Consider the following 19517-nt stretch of genomic DNA (forward strand, 5'->3'; position numbering starts at 1 on the left):
AAGTGATATAGCTGTATCATTGTACTATAGTCTACTAGGATAGCTGTATATTATTGTACTGTAAATCGCTTTCTTTGCAAGAAACTGAAATTGCTGGAATTTTCATTCGCAGACAAGGAATCCAGCTCTTGCTCTCCCCATCCTTGACTGATGGGACTGGAAAGAGCATGCCACTTCAACCTTCTTCAGCTGACTACCTGGAAATGGGAAAACTTCCCTCTCCCTCTTTCACTCACGACCCCACCAACTGAAAGAAACTGTGTAGGCAGCAGGAACCCGGGGGGGGGAGAGAAAGGGACATACCAGAAATGTACATTTCAAAGATCTATGCCAGCCTCTCTCAAACTGGGGTCCCCGGATGCTGTTGATCAACTTCTCCGCCTCCCTCCCTCCCAGCACCTCCTGCTCGCTGGAGAACAGCTGTTTAGCGGCATGCAGGAGGCACTGGGAGGGAGGGGGAGGAGTGGGAACAGTGTGTGCTTTGGGGAGTGGGCATAAAGAGGTAGGGAAGAGGAGGGGCAGAGGTGGAGCAGGGGCAGGAAGAGGTAGGGCGGGGTCTGGAGCTGAGTAGCGGGTTTGGGGGTCTGCGAAAAATTTTAAATCAAAATGGGGATCCTTGGGTTGCTAAACTTTGAGAACTGCTGATCTATGCAATAAAAACCATCTCTTTTGTTGGTTTTGTTCTAAACAAACATTATTAAGATGGAATTAAGATTGTACGGATTTATCACTTTATTTAGATGTTGACAGTAATAAGTACTTGTATTACAGCATTAGCAAGGTCAATGCCCCTTTGTGCTAGACATTTTATATACACATACTAAAAGACAGTCCTTTCTCCAAAGAGTTCACCATTTCAATAGGCAAGACAGAAATAAGGAAGTATTATTATCCCCATTTTAACTGAAACACACACTGAAGTGACTTGCCTTAAAGTCACTGAGGGAATCTGTAGCAGTCAGGAATTGAACCTAAATCTCTTGAGTCCCGTTCAGTGCCTTAACCACAAGATTATCCTTCTTCACATCACACAGACTGTTGGACACTAGCTCGGAGAACCAGCATTTACACCCTCGTGGTATCTGGCCCTCTCTAAATGTGTAGTACATCTATACATTTATTTATTACATATTGGGGTCAGATAGTAGCATCTTGTCTATTTTTCGACTCATTCAGGCAAGTTGCCCAGTTATTTTGATCAAATGTTTTTGATTATTTTTCATTGAGGCACTGAAATAGGCCTTTAGGCACAGGTGCCAAAATAATTATGAGAAAAACAGGCAACAAAAAGTATCACACTTCCAGACACAGTCTTTATTTTCTATTTTACTAGTTTTATCCGCTGGAGCCCTGTTCTGCTGGGCTCCTGCTGGAGGATTTTGAGAAATCTTTTATGATTAATGTACCATTGCCAGTCACTGGAACATCCACAGTCCTGTTGTCACAGCATCTCTCTCACACCAAGCGGAAGGCTACAGGGTTGTGCCCTGTGGGATCATGCACAATCCCCATAGCTAGGACTGCCTGTTGAAATGAATCTCTTATGGGGATATAATTTAGTCTGTTTGCTGAGATGAAATGGCATTAGAAAGAGAGTAGAGCACATAAAAATAGAATAAAGAAAACAAAGAGCAGTTCTGATCTGAAAAGAAAACTGAGCTGGCCTCACTCAGCTGACTTGTGTATTGGTCCACAGTAGAATAATAATAATAATAATAATAATACCTAATGCTTATATACCACTTTCTGTCCACAGATCTCAAAGTACTTTACAAAGAGAGTGCTTTGAGAGCACAATAGGCAGCACGAGTGTTCAGATTCAATATCAGAGGCATGAGAAGGGAATTAATAATGCAGAGCATGTGTAGATAATGTGTTTTCAAACTGCTGTCACTTGTCCCCTCAGACTGAGAGGAACTAATGAAATCCTGAGAGGGAAATAACATTTCCTGCAGAGAAGGATCTTGCCAAAACTGCATTTTGCTGCAGATGCCACTGCAAGAATTCACTTTTTTGTATTAATTGCAATAATACATTAGGACAGCTATACATTCAATACAATATATTAATGTATTTTGCCTAGCTCTTTAAAAACTGGTACCTAGATATCGCAGTGGTTTGCACCTCACATTTCAGACAGATTAGAACTATGTATAAGAAGCCTAGTAGAGACACAAAAGTGGGTGAGGTAACATCTGTTATTGACCAACTTCTGTTGGTGAAAGAAACAAGCTTTCGAGCTTTCACCAACAGAAGTTGATTCAATAAAAGATGTTCTCACCCACCTGTCTGCAATATCCTCAGACCAACACGACTCCAACACTGCAAGCACATAAGCAGCTTCATGCACAATATTTATAACTAATGCTATCTTGTATAGTACCTGATCCATATTTATGGGTGTTTTCTTCTGTTATATATAACGTCGCCTAGTGTTTTTGTAATCCTGAATGGCAAATAAAGGCCTGATTCTCGACTGCCATGCAGCTTGCGTATCCTTTTACGCCTGTGCAGAGTATGAGCAAAAAATGTGCAAAACACTACCCAGTCAGAACTCTCCATTCACATGTACTGGTGACGGCATTTTATACCCACTTTTCACTCACTTTGCATCATCCTGAAGGTGAAAGGCAGGTTTAGTTAAACCTGAGATGCTGCACTGGGTTTTCTACCTTACCTAATGATGCTTTACAATAGGACTGGGAGACTTAATTTGATTTCATTGGACACTAATATTTGTGAAGTGCATTAAGGGAAAAATTCACTGTCTTGGACAAGTGTCTGATCAAGACCATGGGAAAATTTCTGGCTCCAGTCAAGTCAATGGGAACTTTGACATTTACATTAGCAGGGACAGGTTACATGCAAGAAATACACAACTGGAGGTTTTTGTTTTTTTTTCCTTTTCTGGGAACCATATTGCAGTGATTATATGTAAAATCCCTTGATGGAGGAAGCCACACACGTTTTCTGAGCTGTGGTCAGAGATGAATGTAATGTCATGTTACATTTAGCAAATGATAAGGTAATGCTCCAAAAAATAAAGAAAAGGAAGAAGGAAAACATGAGTTCCTTGGCAAGTCTTTGAGCACAGCCAAAGAACAAATAGTTTAGAGGAGAAGAAAAAATATTGGCATCTCCCCTGTTTACAGATAAATCACTGCTATACCGTGTGTACAAACTATTACTGGTATTATACAAACAGTGCAATAGAATTCTTTGTTAATGCCTGTGTTAAGCTTATCTGCTTTTGTCTTCTCTCTCTCTCTCCACACACACACAGAGCTCTCGGACATATGAAATGAAATACTATATAGCATACTCCCATTTATCCAAAGCTCCACACTATACAAAACCCTTCCTTTCTCCCAGCATGAGACACAGTGGAGTGGAAACCCCCTGCCAGGACTGAGAAGTGGAGGAAGACAAGTCCCTGGCCGCGGGGAAGACCACTGTGGCGCTGAATAGCTCCTGTGGCAGCACAGGGAGCCTCTGCATCCTTGCTGTCACTGCAGCGAGCGAGCAGGGCCATGACAAGGGAGCTGAGGATGGCTTCCTGCCAAGCTGCAAGGCCAGTGACACATGATCTTCAAGCGCAAGGTGCAGGGAAGGCTGTGGCCCTGGTGGGGACCCTGGGGGGGGCAGAGCAGAGCCTTGCCCAGGGGTCTTTGCTCTACCCCTCCAGAGCTGCAGCCTCCTCACTGCACCTTACACCTTCAGAGACAGCGTGGCAGCGATCCTGAGGCAGTGCAGGGATCCCTCTGCCGCCCCAGTGTCAGGTCAGCAGGGTAGACCAGTGACTCCTAGCCAAGACTGCAAGGAGGAAGATGATGATGACGAACCCCTGGCTCTGGCAGAGGCCACCATGCTACCTAATGGCTCCTGCTGTCTCCATCAACAGAACTCCTGATTAACCAAATAAAATCCATATTCCCCATGCTATTTGGGGATCTACTGTGTTATATGCCAGACTTGAAAACATGCACCAGGGCCGGCTCCTTGCCACCGAACACAGAGGCAGAGTGATGGTGCTGCCGGCGACCGAAGAAGAGTCATGTCCCCACCGCCAAATTGCCGCCGAGCGGCCGCCGAGCACAAACTCCCACTGCCGCCAAGGGCGTATTGCTGCCCCTTTACATTTGCTGCCCCAGGCACCTGCTTGGTTCGCTGGTACGTGGAGCTGGCCCAGTGCTGCACAACACACCAACAGGTCTTTCTGAAAGATTCAAACTGTATGGTTTGCGAGTACAATGCTGTAATGAGACTAAATACAGTAAACTGACCTGCAATTTAATATTCCTAACTGGGTTTTTTCAGTTCCTATAAAGCATGCCATAGTTTTTCTTTATCTGAAACCAAGGGCAAAATGCTGTGTAAGAAAATGCACTGATTTCAGTTGGATTTATGCATGCATATTGGAAGGCAAAATTTAATCTTGTGGTGTTGGCCTTATAGGCTCACAAAAAAGGCAAAGTCAATGATTCACTCGTCGTAAACCATGAACATCAGAAGGTTTTTACGAACTTTTATCATTAATTCATGCCCACAAGCAAGTCTTACATCCAAGTGCTAAAACCGGCCCAGGGGTGCATGCATACAACCCTCTTCTGACACACGTGTGAGCACTGTGCATGAGTCTCAGGGCAGAATGTGGCCACAATCTGGCCACTTGCGACAATCCTGCAGAAATGATGCAGGGCCCTTTACATTAAAAGCACAAGATGACCCAGCATATTTACTTCTTTGCAAATTCTCCTCGCTATGCTAAATTAAACAGAATAATAACAGAGACAAATCATACATTAGAAATAGTTCAAAAATGGCCGGGAAGAGGGAAGAGAAAAATGAGCAGTGCAGAATCAATTCACTAACACTAAATTACAACATAATACTTATGGAAATCCACACGCCTGCCAAATGAATTACTTATCAGCAGCACCATAAGAAAATATACCAAAATGAATTCATGAGTCTGAGGCACTTAAAATAAAGGATAACATTTTAAATGTCCAGCCATTAGTTTTGTTTGATACCCGTTTTAATTGCACCTATCGTAATGAATTAATGTCACCATCATGCAGATACATTATGTGCTTCCATTTATAATCCAGTCTTAGTTAAGTGCCAGTAAATGGATACTTAAAATCAAATGTTATCAAAAACAATTACAGTACCCATTATGTCTTTGAAATGACAAGTTGGGGGCTTTCTAAAATGTACTTTCTTTCTATGCCATTTTACTGATACAGTAAAAAACTTGCTGGAACAACTAATATTTTTGCTTGCATCAGGGATAAGTTAGATAGCGCTTGTTAAAATCTAATGTTATACACCAGTGTGGTGGAAAGTTATAGAGCGCAGACATAACCTACTGACAGGCATTCATAATAATAAAGACATATGGCTTTCTTGGCACAGCCATCTTATTGTACAGCTCCTTTCCCCACTATTTGCAAAGTGGCAGGTGGCACATGATATTCCAACTTGATCTAAAACCGAGGTTAATTGAAGAAATCAATGGGCCAGATCTTGCAGCCCTTATTTGTGTAAAGGTCTCACTGATTTCAGTAGGAGGTTATGCCTCAGTCATGGCTGCAGGATAAGGCCTCAAGTAATTTACTCATTACTTATTGAGCAATCCTCCAATCAAAGCCAGCTTGCTCAACGACTCGCTTCCCTTTTCAGAAACACAGAATCGACAGAAATTTCTCTCATGACAAAAACGGATTTAAGTAACAAGCAACCCATTGGCTAAATCTCCCAGGACAAGAATTACACTGATATATTTATCTACCTTTCTGTGACCTTTCATGAGCAGCCACAAGAAGAATTAAATGAGTTAACTGCTGAACAGGTTACCTCAAAATTGCACCTGTTGAATTGTTCAGCTAATGTGGAACTCCAGCAGAGATGGTAATTAAGTGACATTTCACTCTCAGCCTACCTGGGGTGTTCAGCAGCCTCGACATCTTGCAGGAATAGGAGATGTACTGCTCACAGTATTCAGCACTACTGGTGATGGCAGAGATCTGATCCATGGTGGCACTGTAATTGAGCTGTAATACAGAGTACTTTTCCGGGCCATTGCCTACCACTGAAGTTTGCATCTGCAGATCATGATACACAGTTGACCACACTTTATCCTCTGGAAGAAAAAAAGTAAAGTAAAGAAAGAACTAATGAATGAAAGAAATTGGAAGTGAGTTAAAACAATTATAGCTTTTGACAAATAATATTGAAACTGTAGACCGGGTCTCTGCAACAGGTGTGTGAGTGTGTGCCCATGCACAAAGGCAGGTGAGAACAAGTGGGGCTTGTGCATGGTATTCACAAGATATTATTTTACTTGAAATAGATCAACAATATGGGACAACTTGACTGCACTGAATGCAGGAAACCTTGGTTAGGTTCCTTGTTCCTGTTTGTCGCTGTGCTAGATGCTCTGTAAGAGCAGCACACTTTACTTATGGGTGCAGACTGCCTTGAGTGATGACAGTCATAGCGGCCCCTCTGACAAATGAAGATTTGCTTTGATCAGAACTGGATCAAAAGAACATGAGGCCTGGGGCTACAGAGACCTAGGGATTCTTACTGCAAGGAAAACATCAAGTTTACACAGTATTACTGCATTCCAGGCTGCCTGCATGCACAAAAGCAGTATTATTTTGTGACACTGTGACATCAGAGATGCACAACAGTAAAATATATTAGATACTACAGGAGTCAAGGGCTTCATATAGTTTGTTGGTCCTGGGCTATAGTCCCAATGACCCAAGATTGTCTCTAATATGGACTTGATGAAGTTTTCAGAGCGACTGGTGGCTATGACAGATTTCAAGGGTAAGGAAGTATAAAAGTAGGATACATTTTATCTTCACAGCTTCAGCAGGGATATGAGAAATGGCCAAGGGAAAAAAAACCCTCGAATCTTTCATCAGGAGAAACACAGCAATATAGGTTGCATCTCAACAAGGTTATTCGTGCACTTACATAAGGAACATAAGTACTATAGCCTACCAACTGTCTATACATTTAACCACAACTAGTTCAGTGCATATCAAGCCACTAGACATAGTATTTCTGCAACATCTGCCTTGGTAAGTGCTATAAGAAATCATAGTGAGGAAATAACCTTAATAGTGAAACAACATGCTTCCTGTGTCAGCAGGTTTACAGCAGCAAAGGGCTCCTTATCGCAGGAGTTTAGTTTAGAAAGGAGATTAAGAAAAGAAGAAATGCTATATTTACATAAAATACTGAGTGGCATAGGACAGGTATAATGTGCTCCTATTTACCATCTCTCAGTAGGACATTCAATGCAGCTGAAAGGTAACAAATCTAAAAGTCCTCAACAAAAATAAGTTTGCACAAAGCTCTCTGAATAAAAATCACTGAGGTTCAAACATCTCCATTTGTGATTGTTTTACTATTCAACTGCTATGCTGTGACTCGAGTAAGATGAATTGGTTGTTTCAGTCAAGTCCCAACTGGACAGGTACCAACATCAGAAAACACTATTACAGTTGACATTTATTAGTAGACTTGTCAATCTAAGCACAGCGGCCAAGGACTAAAATAGGCAAGGAGATTAAACTATTGTTCCTCTAGGTCAGTGTTGAGGAGAAACTAAAGGCAAAAATATTCTATTCTATTTGGGTATTTATATAGTATTCATTGCTGCAGCATGAGTGCTTTCCAGAAGCGCATTAAGAGATGTAACTTGTCATGCATCGTTCTGTTTTTTTCCTCAAGGAGAAAATTGACCTCGTGTTATTTTTTTCTATTTATTTTCTCTCTGCTGTGCTATGCGCTATTATTATTGAAGGTCAAGTCAAAGAAATGTATCTTGCATTTGGAATGGAGAGTGCTGTGGTTTGAGGCAGTTGTTAGATCCTGTGAGAGTTCACTCCTGACTCTTTGACTGGTCCCCAAGAAAGCTCTGTGCCCTGGGCAGACCAGGTAGACAAATGCAGTGGACTGTTCTATTATGCCAGAGAAGCAGAATTGTTGACCATAGATGGTCCTTGTTTCAAAGATTCAAGTAAAAATTTGCACTGCTGCTGCCTATGCTGAACCTGTTCTCTGCATAAATATAGGACTTCAGTCTTTGGGGAAGTCATCTGCCATTTTCCATGAGTACTATATTCACTTAACAGATGTGTCCAGTAAACAGAATATATTAAATATAGGAGTCTACACAAATATGCTTGTGATTCATCTGTGCAAATTCCCATCCCTGTTAATGGAATTCACATAGCTAAATCCAACATGTGAAGCTGAACATTTAACACAGGGGTGGGCAAACTAGGGCCCGCAGGCTGGATTCAGCCCACCAGCCATTTTAATCTGGCCCTCGAGCTTCCACTGGGGAGCAGAATCTGGGGCTTGCCCCGCTCCAGCACTCCAGTCAGGGAGCAGGGTCGGGGCCACTCCACATGGCTCCCAGAAGCAACGGCATGGCCCCTTCTAGTGCTCCAGCTGGGGAGCAATGTTGGGGGGGCTGCGCCATGTAGCTCCCGGAAGCAGCAGTGTTTCCCCCCGCCACCCCTTACATGTAGGGGCAGCCAAGGGTTTCCACTCTGCACACTGCCCCTGCAGCTCCCATTGGCCAGGAACTGCAGCCAATGGGAGCTGCAGGGGCGGTGCCTGAGGACAGGGCAGCGTGCAGAGCTGCTGGCCCGTGCCTCTGTGTAGGATCTGGAGAAGGGACATGCCCCTGCTTCCGGGAGCCACTTGAGGTAAGCGCCACCCGGAGCTTGCACCCCTGAGCCTCTCCCCATGCTCCAACCCCCTGTGCCAGCCCTGATCCCCCTCCCGCCCTCCAAACTGTTTGATCCCAGCCCAGAGCCTCTCCTGAGCCCCAAACCCCTCATCCCCATCCCCACCCCAGAGCCTGCACCCATGCCAGAGCCCTCACTCCCCACCCCCGCTCCCCACCTCACCCATCCCAGTCCGGAGCCCCCATCCTGCACTCTGAACTCCTCATTTCTGGCTCCACCCCGGAGCCCGCACCCCCAGCCAGAGCCCTCACCCCCTCCCGCACGCCATCCCAAATTTTGTGAGCATTCATTGCCTGCCATACAATTTCTATTCCAAGATGTGGCCCTCAGGCCAAGAACTTTGCCCACCCTTGATTTAACACCATGTTATTTAAAGATTAACCTAACTCCATGAAAATATTTTGAGCCGTTAGGGCCTGTTTTAGAACCTCCCAAAGTCCACAGAAAGGCTCTTATTGATATCAACGGGCATTGGGTCAGCTCAATAGTAACATAGTTATCAGTCACATATGCAATCACTATGTTGTGTCACGCTGTTTTGGATTATGTGGCATCATATGAAGCTATATATGTGTAGAACTGATGTGGTGTAACACGCTCTAATCAAATGATCAAGAATAAGGTTAGGTAAAGCGGATGGATCCTGTACAGGGAGCACAAATAGCTAGCCAAATGAGATGAAGATCTGCAGGTGGTGTGAGATGGTGCTTACCTTATTCATATCTATAGTGTATATCAAACACAATACCACTCTTGCCCCAGAAACTATGGTACCAATGTCTGAATATTGCACTAAATTTACCTCCAGAATAGTCAGGCAGACATTTTTCTTATACTAAGGAGACTTTTAGCTATTTCCTATCCAGCACTATAGACATTCCACAACGTTTTATTGGAAGATAGGGTGGAAAATTATTTACATAAATTAAAATATACTGTATTTATATCAATATTAAAATTAGGAGTATTTCACGTTCCTATTTTCCCTTTGTGCTAGACCACGCAAGGGAATGTGCTATTCTGTATTCTCACTGACTGGAATGTCTGGTCTCTGGCACAAAGGGCTACATCGGGGTGGCCAACCGGAGCCACATGCGGCTCTTCAGAAGTTAATAGGTGTCTCCTTGTGTAGGCACCGACTCTGGGGCTGGAGCTAGAGGCGCCAACTTTCCAATGTGCTGGGAGGGCAGGGGGCAGGGCTCGCTGCTCAACCCCTAGCTCTGCCACAGGCCCTGCCCCCACTCCACACCTTCCCGCCCCCTCCCCTGAGCCTGCACTGCCCTCACTCCTCCCCCCACCCCTCCCCAAAGCCTCCTGAACACCATGAAACAGCTGATCAGGAGGTGCGGGGAGGGAGGGGGAGGCGCAGGTGCTGATCGGCAGGACTGCCAGTGGGCAGGAGGTGCTGGGAGTGAGGGGTTGCGGGGAGCTGATAGGGGGCTGCTGACGTATTACTGTGGCTCTTTGGCAATATACATTGGTAAATTCTGGCTCCTTCTCAGGCTCAGGTTGGCCACCCCTGGGCTACATATTCAGTGCCTTGGTAGAGTTCTATCTGAGATGGTATATGCCCTACCAGTGCACCAGCTGCACTGGCTCTGAGGGCCTCTCGTGAGGGGCCTGGTCCAACTCCAGTTAAGCATAGGTGTTGGAATTAAGGGTGCTGGGGGTGCTGCTGCACCCCCTGGCTTGAAATGGTTTCTATTATATACTGGGTTTCCAATTTGGTTCAAGGGCTCTCAGCACCCCCACTATACAAATTGTTCCAGCGCCCCTGCAGTTAAATCAATGGAAAGTCTCTCAAATGACTTTAAAGGAAGGTGGACGGGGCAATGGGTCCCTTAAGTGAGTTCTGCTCCCACACTGGGTTCCAGTCAGTGCAAAATTGAATCATCCCCCTAAAGGGACTTAGAGAAAGGACTAGGCTTGCAGGCCCCAAACAACCCACCTGTGCAGTGTAACTTTCCATGTGGGCTGCTGACTGTGAAGAAACCAGCGATAAGAGTGAGATAGAGAAATGCTGATGTGATACATATCAAGGTCTTGATTGTTTGTATAGTTTAAAAATACTGCTTTATGTGATAAAATAGATGTCCAATTCTTTGTTAAAAGCATCTGAAAATCCAATCCATTGTGCAGCAAAAGATGAAACTTTACCCGCTCCCACAAATGGACTGATACTTCATCTACAAGGGGCAGAACAGCATCTCATGAATGAGAAAAACATCTTGGAAATGTTGGGCACTGTGTTGATAAAGATATTGGTCTTTAGGATGAGACAAAAGGCTCAGATCCTTTTGGAAAAAAAAAATAAAATAAAATAAACAGGACTGTTAAAATTTCTGGCAGAATTCTATTTTGGATAATTGAATTCTGCCTACCTAAATTCCCTGTGGAGTTTTATTTGGGTTAGTGTATGCTTCAATTCTCCTTTCCAAAAACTGGTACATAAGGGTTTGTTCCTAGCATAAAGTGGTGGCCACTGCTCGTCATTTGAGGGTGGACGCAATCCTACTCATGCAGCCTGTAAACCACTTTGGGATCTTTGTCAGAGGTATAACTACTATTAATATATTATAAACAGACCGCATTCTCATATGCATATCTGCAATGTTCTTTAGAAGAAAAGTTCTGCCTCTTTCTGCACCCTGGAAGACTGCAGAAGGCTGATTAGAGTGTACCTGGTTGAGTGATTTGGCAAACTATGCTGGCTCCCAAGGCTCAATAGAATGGATTGTTTAGCATTATATGAAAATAAATTACAACACTTCTGAAACTGGATAAACATGCAATTCTTAGTAAAATACAAGTCTTCTACACCTCAGGCAGAGACTGGAAAAATATATATCCCTATTCTGGTGGAAGAGATGTTCTACCTACCAGGATGCTATTTCACCAGTCTCAGTCCTTCTTTTTCCTTTTAGAGGTTCCTAGTGATCTATATGAGGTATTCTAGAGCATAGTCATTGCTGGGTGGGTGTCACATGGTGACTGGACTCTTTAAAAGGGTGACAGACCCAACTGCACCTGTGACTGAGCCTCCCAGCTCAGGTGACAGGGCTTGGAGTCAGATGATAGCCCAAAGAGTACCTAGTCCTTATAAGGACAGCAAGAGGTCAGTTGAATTGGAGAATTGCAGGAGTCCCTCATCCAGAGGGGAAAGAACTCTGGGGCTACAGCCTGCTTTGGGCAGGTGAATCGCACGTGTGTGTGTTACTTCATGATTTCTAGTATAAAGCAATGAATTGTGCCCTGAGGCAAGGGCCTGAAACAGACTAGGGCATGGCATCACTCCTTCCTGGGCTGGTGAGACGGCCCAACCGTTTACAGTGTGCGTACAAAAAAATTGTCATTTTCCCTCCGTCATTATACCAGATTCTTGTTCCACGTGATCACATCATGAGGGCTCGCCTAAGAGATTTGACAAGGATAAACAAGGAAGTTCCTTGGGATATACCTCATAATTATTTGACTTATCTTACATATAAAGTGTGTGAGAGAGACTGCGTGTGTACTCACATGTAAGTGTTGTTGGTTAAGCCCAATCATGTTTCTGTTTTAGTCCTAAATAGATGTTTATACCAGGCTGACTCTTTTCTACCACACGATGGATCAGCATTCATGTTCCACTCCCCGTCAGTACCTATAGCCCAGGCTAGGGAAGCTAATGATCCAACTAGTGGACCAAATTCAGTGACAAATCCTGGTCAAGTGCCACCTGAGGCATGCTGTGCATACACTAAGAAGATTCCCACCAACGCTCTGCTGGGGAGTTGTAGTGTAAAACGTTAAATCCCCCTTTAACCAACAATGTTATCTGCCATCTCAAATTTTGCTTATTCCCCCGCCCCAGCAATGATTTCTAATTCATTTGCAGAAAGCCAAATTCTGCTCTCAAGTATTTGTGTATTAATGCAGGGTAACTTAGTATATTCGACTCAGTGTAGCTTCTTATAACATTTCCATAAGAACAGCCATACTGGGTTAGAACAAAGATCCATCTAGCCCAGTATCCTGTCTTCCAACAGTGGCCAAAACCAGGTGCCCCAGAGGGAATGAATGGAACAGGTCATCATCAAGTGATCCATTCCCCCTCGTTCATTCCCAGCTTCTGGCAAACAGAGGCTAGGGACACCATCCCTGCCCATCCTGGCTAATAGCTATTGATGGACCTATCCTCCATGAATTTATCTAGTACTTTTTTGAATCCTGGTATAGTCTTGGCCTTCACAACACCCTCTGGCAAGGAGTTCCACAGGTTGACGGTGCATTGTGTGAAAAAAATACTTCCCTTTGTTGGTTTTGAACCTGCTACCTATCAATTTCATTCGGTGCCCCCTAGTTCTTGTGTTAGAAGGAGTAAATAACCCTTCCTTATTTATTTTCTCCACAGCAGTCACGATTTTATAGACGTCTATCATATCTCCCCTTAGTTGTCTCTTTTCCAAGCTGAAAAGTCCCATTCTATTTAATCGCTCCTCATACGGAAGTCATTCAATGCCCCTAATAATTTTTGTTGCCCTTTTCGGAAACTTTTTCAATTTCAATATATCTTTTTTTGAGATGGGGCAACCACATCTGTATGGAGTATTCAAGATGTGGGCGTACCATGGATTTACATAGAAGCAATATGATATTTTCTGTCTTCTTATCTATCCCTTTCTTAATAACTTCCAACATTCTGTTTGCTTTTTTGACTGCCGCTGCACATTGAGTGGATGTTTTCAGATAACTATCCACAATGACTCCAAGATCTCTCTCTTGAGTAGATACAGCTAATTTAGCCCCCGTCATTTTATATGTATACCTGGGATTATGTTTTCCAGTCTGTATTACTTTGCATTTATCAACATTGAATTTCATCTGCCATTTTGTTGCCCAGTCACCCAGTTTTGTGAGATCCCTTTGTAGCTCTCCGCAGTCTGCTTTGAACTTACCTATCTTGAGTAGTTTTATATCATCTGCAAATTTTTCCCTGTCACTGTTTACCCCTTTTTCCAGATCATTTATGCATATGTTGAATAGTACTGGTCCCAGTACAGACCTGAGGAGGACACCATTATTTACCTCTCTCCATTCTGAAAACTGACCCTTTGTTTCTCATCTTTTAACCAGTTACCAATCCATGAGATGACCTTCCCTCTTATCCCATTAGAGCTTACTTTGCTTAAGAGCCTTTGGTAAGGGATCTTGCCAAAGGCTTTCTTAAAATCTAAGTACACTATATCCAGTGGATCCCCCTTGTCCACGTGCTTGTTGACCCCCTCAAAGAATTCTAGTAGATTGGTGAGGCATGATTTCCCTTAACAAAAACTATGTTGACTCTTCCCCAACAAATTATGTTCATCTAGGTGTCTGACAATTCTGTTCTTTATTATAGTTTCAGCCAGTTTGCCCAAAACTGAAGTGAGGCTTACTAGCCTGTAATTGCCAGGATCACCTCTGGAGCCTTTTTTAAAAATTGGTGTTACATTAGCTATCCTCCAGTTATTTGGTACAGTAGCTGATTTAAAGGATACGTTACAAACCACATAGACATAAACATAGGTAGAGTTACTGAAGTATAGCAAGGACCAGACTTTGGCCCCACAGTTAGCATATGTAAACATAGCAGAGGCTGAAACAAAGACTATTCCACATTTGCTGCAAAGAAGTACATGGGAGCCAAATATGAAATGGGTCAAAATAAAATCCCATTCCCATTAACTGTAACTGGATTATGTATTCCTAGCAATTACAGTTATTACATTAATATTGGGTGTTTCTGTAACACACTGACAATTATTTTAAGAAATAGCCATATATTACAGTAAACATTATTTCATTTAGTAAAATAACAAGAACCTACATAGCCATATAAGTACTTACATGTGATTGCTATAACAGCCAGAAATTAATGTGGGCCCTTACCCTTTTTAGCAGAAACTCTCATGTTTCTTCATTTATAAATGTTCTCAGCTAGAATGACCATTATTTTATTATTCCAAAACAAATACGTTTAAAAAAATAGTTATTGTTGAGAGTCCCTATCAAACTGAAGAGTAAAAAACTTATTACAGGCATGTTATAATTATCCCAAACCCAAGCATTACAAACCCAGGAAATTCAGAGTTAAGGTTACACTTAAAAGAAATTCAAACATATTAAGATATGGAAATGCAATAACAACATAATGATAATGAAGGGATTTTAGCATTTGGGGTCTCATCTTAGGTTAAACTGATTTTTTAAAGACACATTAGGGTTTGGGGTTTTTTATCCTCTTTTTTTTTTGCTACAGGGCAGAGCAATGGTTGGTTGGGGGTCTTAACTGTGCATTTCTATATCTTACCATGTCTAAATTTCTTAAGTGTAAACTCCTCTCTGAATTTCTTGGGTTTTGTAATGGCTGGTTCTGGATGATTATAACTTGCCAACATGTTGGTGGCATTGCATCACCAAAGCAATGCAAAGCACCTAACACACTGAATCTGGCCCTTAATTTATAAGTGACTTGAACTCAGCCATAGAACCTTTAAAGAGCCATGACAGTCGGGGCCAAGTAATCTACTAAGGAGAACTCTTGACAGATGTGTACAATCCTGCTCATACCATTGACTCATTACAACCAATAGATTAGTTACATGCAAATTAGCTGTAGAGGAAGACTGGTGATTGTCTGAATTATCTCTGATAATGGCATTAAAGAGTTACCTGAGCTCTTGACCTGACCCTGTTGTAGCCTATATACTCATAATTAGATACAAGAGTCATTAATAACTTAGCTTAAATTGCATCCTAATTTCTTTGGATGTAGGTTATGCACAAGACTTCAATTAATTTTAATTATGTGGAAAGTTTGAAGAGCCTGAATTTTTACATTATTCTGATCATTCAGGACAAACAAAAGACTGAGATGTATAATATGTTAATCTTCTTTAAGGATCCATTTTTAAATAGAGTTTAACTCAAACTAAGTAACAGATTTACTTGTAAATCATCATAAAATTGATTTAGTACTCAAAGATTAAAGGATATAAAGTTTGTGGAGGAGTCACTGTAGTTTTCATACATTACAAAGAGGCCTAATACTTCTATTAAGTGCAAACCAGAACTCAACCTTAACTATGGAGTCACAACCAATTGCTTCCATACTAAATTAAACAATCAAAGTAAAATCTCCATGGGAAAGTTCAGTGTTCTCTCTCCTCAGTAGCAGGTTCTGTCTGAACACAAATTGACAGCTGCCTCTGTACCAGTGAGAGGAAACTTCTTAAAGATACAATAGACCTACGCTACCAGCATTCCCAGCTACCTTCGAGACACCACTGACTTCCTGAGGAAACTACAATCCATTGGTGATCTTCCTGATAACACCATCCTGGCCACTATGGATGTAGAGCCCTCTACACCAACATTCCACACAAAGATGGACTACAAGCCATCAAGAACACTATCCCGATAATGTCACGGCTAACCTGGTGGCTGAACTTTGTGACTTTGTCCTTACCCATAACTGTTTTACATTTGGGGACAATGTATACCTTCAAATCAACGGCACTGCTATGGGTACCCGCATGGCCCCACAGTATGCCAACATTTTTATGGCTGACTAAGAACAACGCTTCCTCAGCTCTCGTCCCCTAATGCCCCTACTCTACTTGTGCTATATTGATGACATCTTCATCATCTGGACCCATAGAAAAGAAGCCCTTGAGGAATTCCACCATGATTTCAACAATTTCCATCCCACCATCAACCTCAGCCTGGTCCAGTCCACACAAGAGATCCATTTCCTGGACACTACAGTGCTAATAAACGATGGTCACATAAACACCACCCTATACCGGAAACCTACTGACCACTATTCCTACCTACATGCCTCCAGCTTTCACCCTGACCACACCACACGATCCATCGTCTACAGACAAGCTCTGCGATACAACCGCATTTGCTCCAACCGCTCAGACAAAGACAAACACCTACAAAATCTCTATCAAGCATTCTTACAACTACAATACCCACCTGCTGAAGTGAAGAAACAGACTGATAGAGCCAGAAGAGTTCCCAGAAGTCACCTACTACAGGACAGGCCTAACAAAGAAAATAACAGAACGCCACTAGCTGTCACCTTCAGCCCCCAACTAAAACCCCTCCAACGCATTATTAAGGATCTACAACCTATCCTGAAGGATGACCCAACATTCTCACAAATCTTGGGAGACAGGCCAGTCCTTGCCTACAGACAGCCCCCCAACCTGAAGCAAATACTCACCAGCAACCACATACCACATAACAGAACCACTAACCCAGGAACCTATCCTTGCAACAAAGCCTGTTGCCAACTGTGCCCACATATCTTTTCAGTGGACACCATCACAGGGCCTAATAACATCAGCCACACTGTCAGAGGCTCGTTCACCTGCAAATCCACCAATGTGATATATGCCATCATGTGCCAGCAATGCCCCTCTGCCATGTACATTGGTCAAACTGGACAGTCTCTACGTAAAAGCATAAATGGACACAAATCAGATGTCAAGAATTATAACATTCATAATCTGTTGATGATCTAATTTGTTATGTGGATTAGGGGACCGGAAATGGCTATGAATTCTATGAATAATAAATAAATAATTCCTCAGACACTAAGGGCAGTTTGGACTAAGTAGGTTTCCACTAATTTAGTCAATATATTAATCCTTGTTGATGCCCTTTCCTTTTTCCACTGAAGGCTACTGGAAGTGGGTGTAAGTCAAGTAGACTGACCAAAAAACACCATCACTTTATGGAACTGACCCTCTATTTCCATTACAGGAAATGATAATGTGACAGCAAAACACTCTATAGAAAAGGGGCAATAAAGAGTCTTACACACTGGAAGTTCCTTCCCACTACTGTTCAATTAAATGTATGTTAAAAGGCTGACCTCAGTTCACATTGATGACCCTCCCTACTCACAGGTATGCTGCACTCAGAAAATAGAAGTGCAGTTGATTTTCAACTTTCTCTAATCAACAATCATTCAAACTATCTCATTCACTATTAACGTGACTTTCAAGGGATTTGTCCCACTGCATGCCTAATGGGTGAATTTGTGATGACAAAGATAACGTCATCATGGAAGAAATCCTCCAGATCAGTTTCTCCAACTATTTCATTTTCTTATATTTTCTTATAACTTTATTATATTTTGGTGACTTTTATGAAACCAAATAGCTTTTAGATGCTCGAATGCTTGATGTTCAGGAAAGGAAGCAGTCAGGAAAGGGCCTTCTTATGGCCCAATCCTACTGGAATCAAAATCATGGGAATTTCTCCAGCCATTTAAATGAAAGGAGGATTGGGTTTATAGATGCATTTTCATCGTAAGTGGGGGCATTTTTCTTCTTACTCCCCCTTTCCTGTGTTTTCACGGTTTCTTTACCAAGAGGATGATAATTTTGCTCATTTAAATATCAATGGGTATTTTCTTTTAAAGTTTCTTAGATTTGATACTGTAATAATGTACACTTTCTTCATGGATGTAACTGTGTTTTCCGCCTTCTTGAAGTAACATTATAGGTGTTAACTATTTGATGAACCTATTGTAACTGTGTGCAATATGAAGGCCTATGACCTTTATCTTTTTGTAATGTATTAAAATGATAAATACATAGTATGTAAAATCTTTCAAAAAAGATATAGTTTGATAAAGGTACTGGAAAAGCTTGCGGGGAAGATATTACCAATATAGCTTAGAGAAAAAAATACTGAAATGAAAAGGTTATTCCTTGCTAACTTGTTGGAATCCTTCAGAGATATTATTGAAATGGTAGACAAAGAGGATCTTATCTGGATCACTGGAGACTATTTCAAAATATTTGACACAGCTACACATCAAAGGCTAATGTCAAGAGTGTCTTGAGAAACAGAATAAAGATCACTCGTGCCTCTGAAAACAGTGCAACAATGCCATGCTGAAAAATGGTGCCTAGAGGCGAATGGCTTAGATCAGCTTTGGGACCCAAAGAAGAAAATGTGCCTATACCAGGGTGTTAAAAGAAAGCAAAATTTCCAACATGATGCTATACTGAAACTATCAATAAATTATGAAGCACAGTACAGTCACATGGAGGAGGACTTGGATCATTTAAGTGCCTAGTCTGACAGATGACAACAGCTGTTCAGTGTAGATTACAGAACACTAAAGTCAAGAACAACGAGCATAAAAATTTAACTGTGCAGTTGTTTCAGCACAGTGACTGGCATATAGCAAGGCCATTGGATTTCTACAGTTTGATAGCTTTGAACCTGGCAAATGAATTTATCTTTTGGGACAGCATCCTGAGAAATCCTCTACCTTCTGACTGCATAAAATAGTATGCATTTTTCCTTGAAATTTGATTTCCATCTTGTCTTAGCACCTAACATATGCCATACACATTCAAAAGAAATTAAACTATCCGGTTTTCTTCCTGTCTCTTCTTCCCTTATAAACAGCGTTACAACATTGTTTGGTAATAGTCCAAAACCAGTGCATCCTATAATAATGCTAATGCTGGATTATGGAGTATTACTGTAAAATAATACAGTAAATTTTAAGAATGTATTTAGAAGGGCTCCACCACAAACAGGTGTTTTAAGTGCATTAGCCTGACCCTTAAATGAAAGGTTCAGGGTGACTTCCCTGACCAGCACATTGAAAACAGGGATTACCTGCCATGCCCACTGAAATGAAAAAACTAGGTCAACTCCTGCAGGCTCAGCGTTGCTACC

The 19517-nt window shown here is 42.1% G+C and overlaps 1 protein-coding gene across 1 annotated transcript in view; it reads right to left on the reverse strand.

The window, feature by feature from the left end:
- The window catches only part of CNTNAP2 (contactin associated protein 2), a 1667645-nt gene that overhangs the window by 470910 nt on the left and 1177218 nt on the right, over nucleotides 1-19517 (reverse strand). Inside the window, exon 13 of the mRNA XM_084620442.1 lies at nucleotides 5945-6145. Within this exon, the coding sequence (XP_084476568.1) occupies nucleotides 5945-6145 (201 nt within the window). The remainder of the gene's footprint in view (nucleotides 1-5944; nucleotides 6146-19517) is intronic.

This window comes from Lepidochelys olivacea (assembly GCF_965140295.1).
Source record: "Lepidochelys olivacea isolate rLepOli2 genome assembly, chromosome: 2".
NCBI lineage: Eukaryota > Metazoa > Chordata > Testudines > Cheloniidae > Lepidochelys > Lepidochelys olivacea.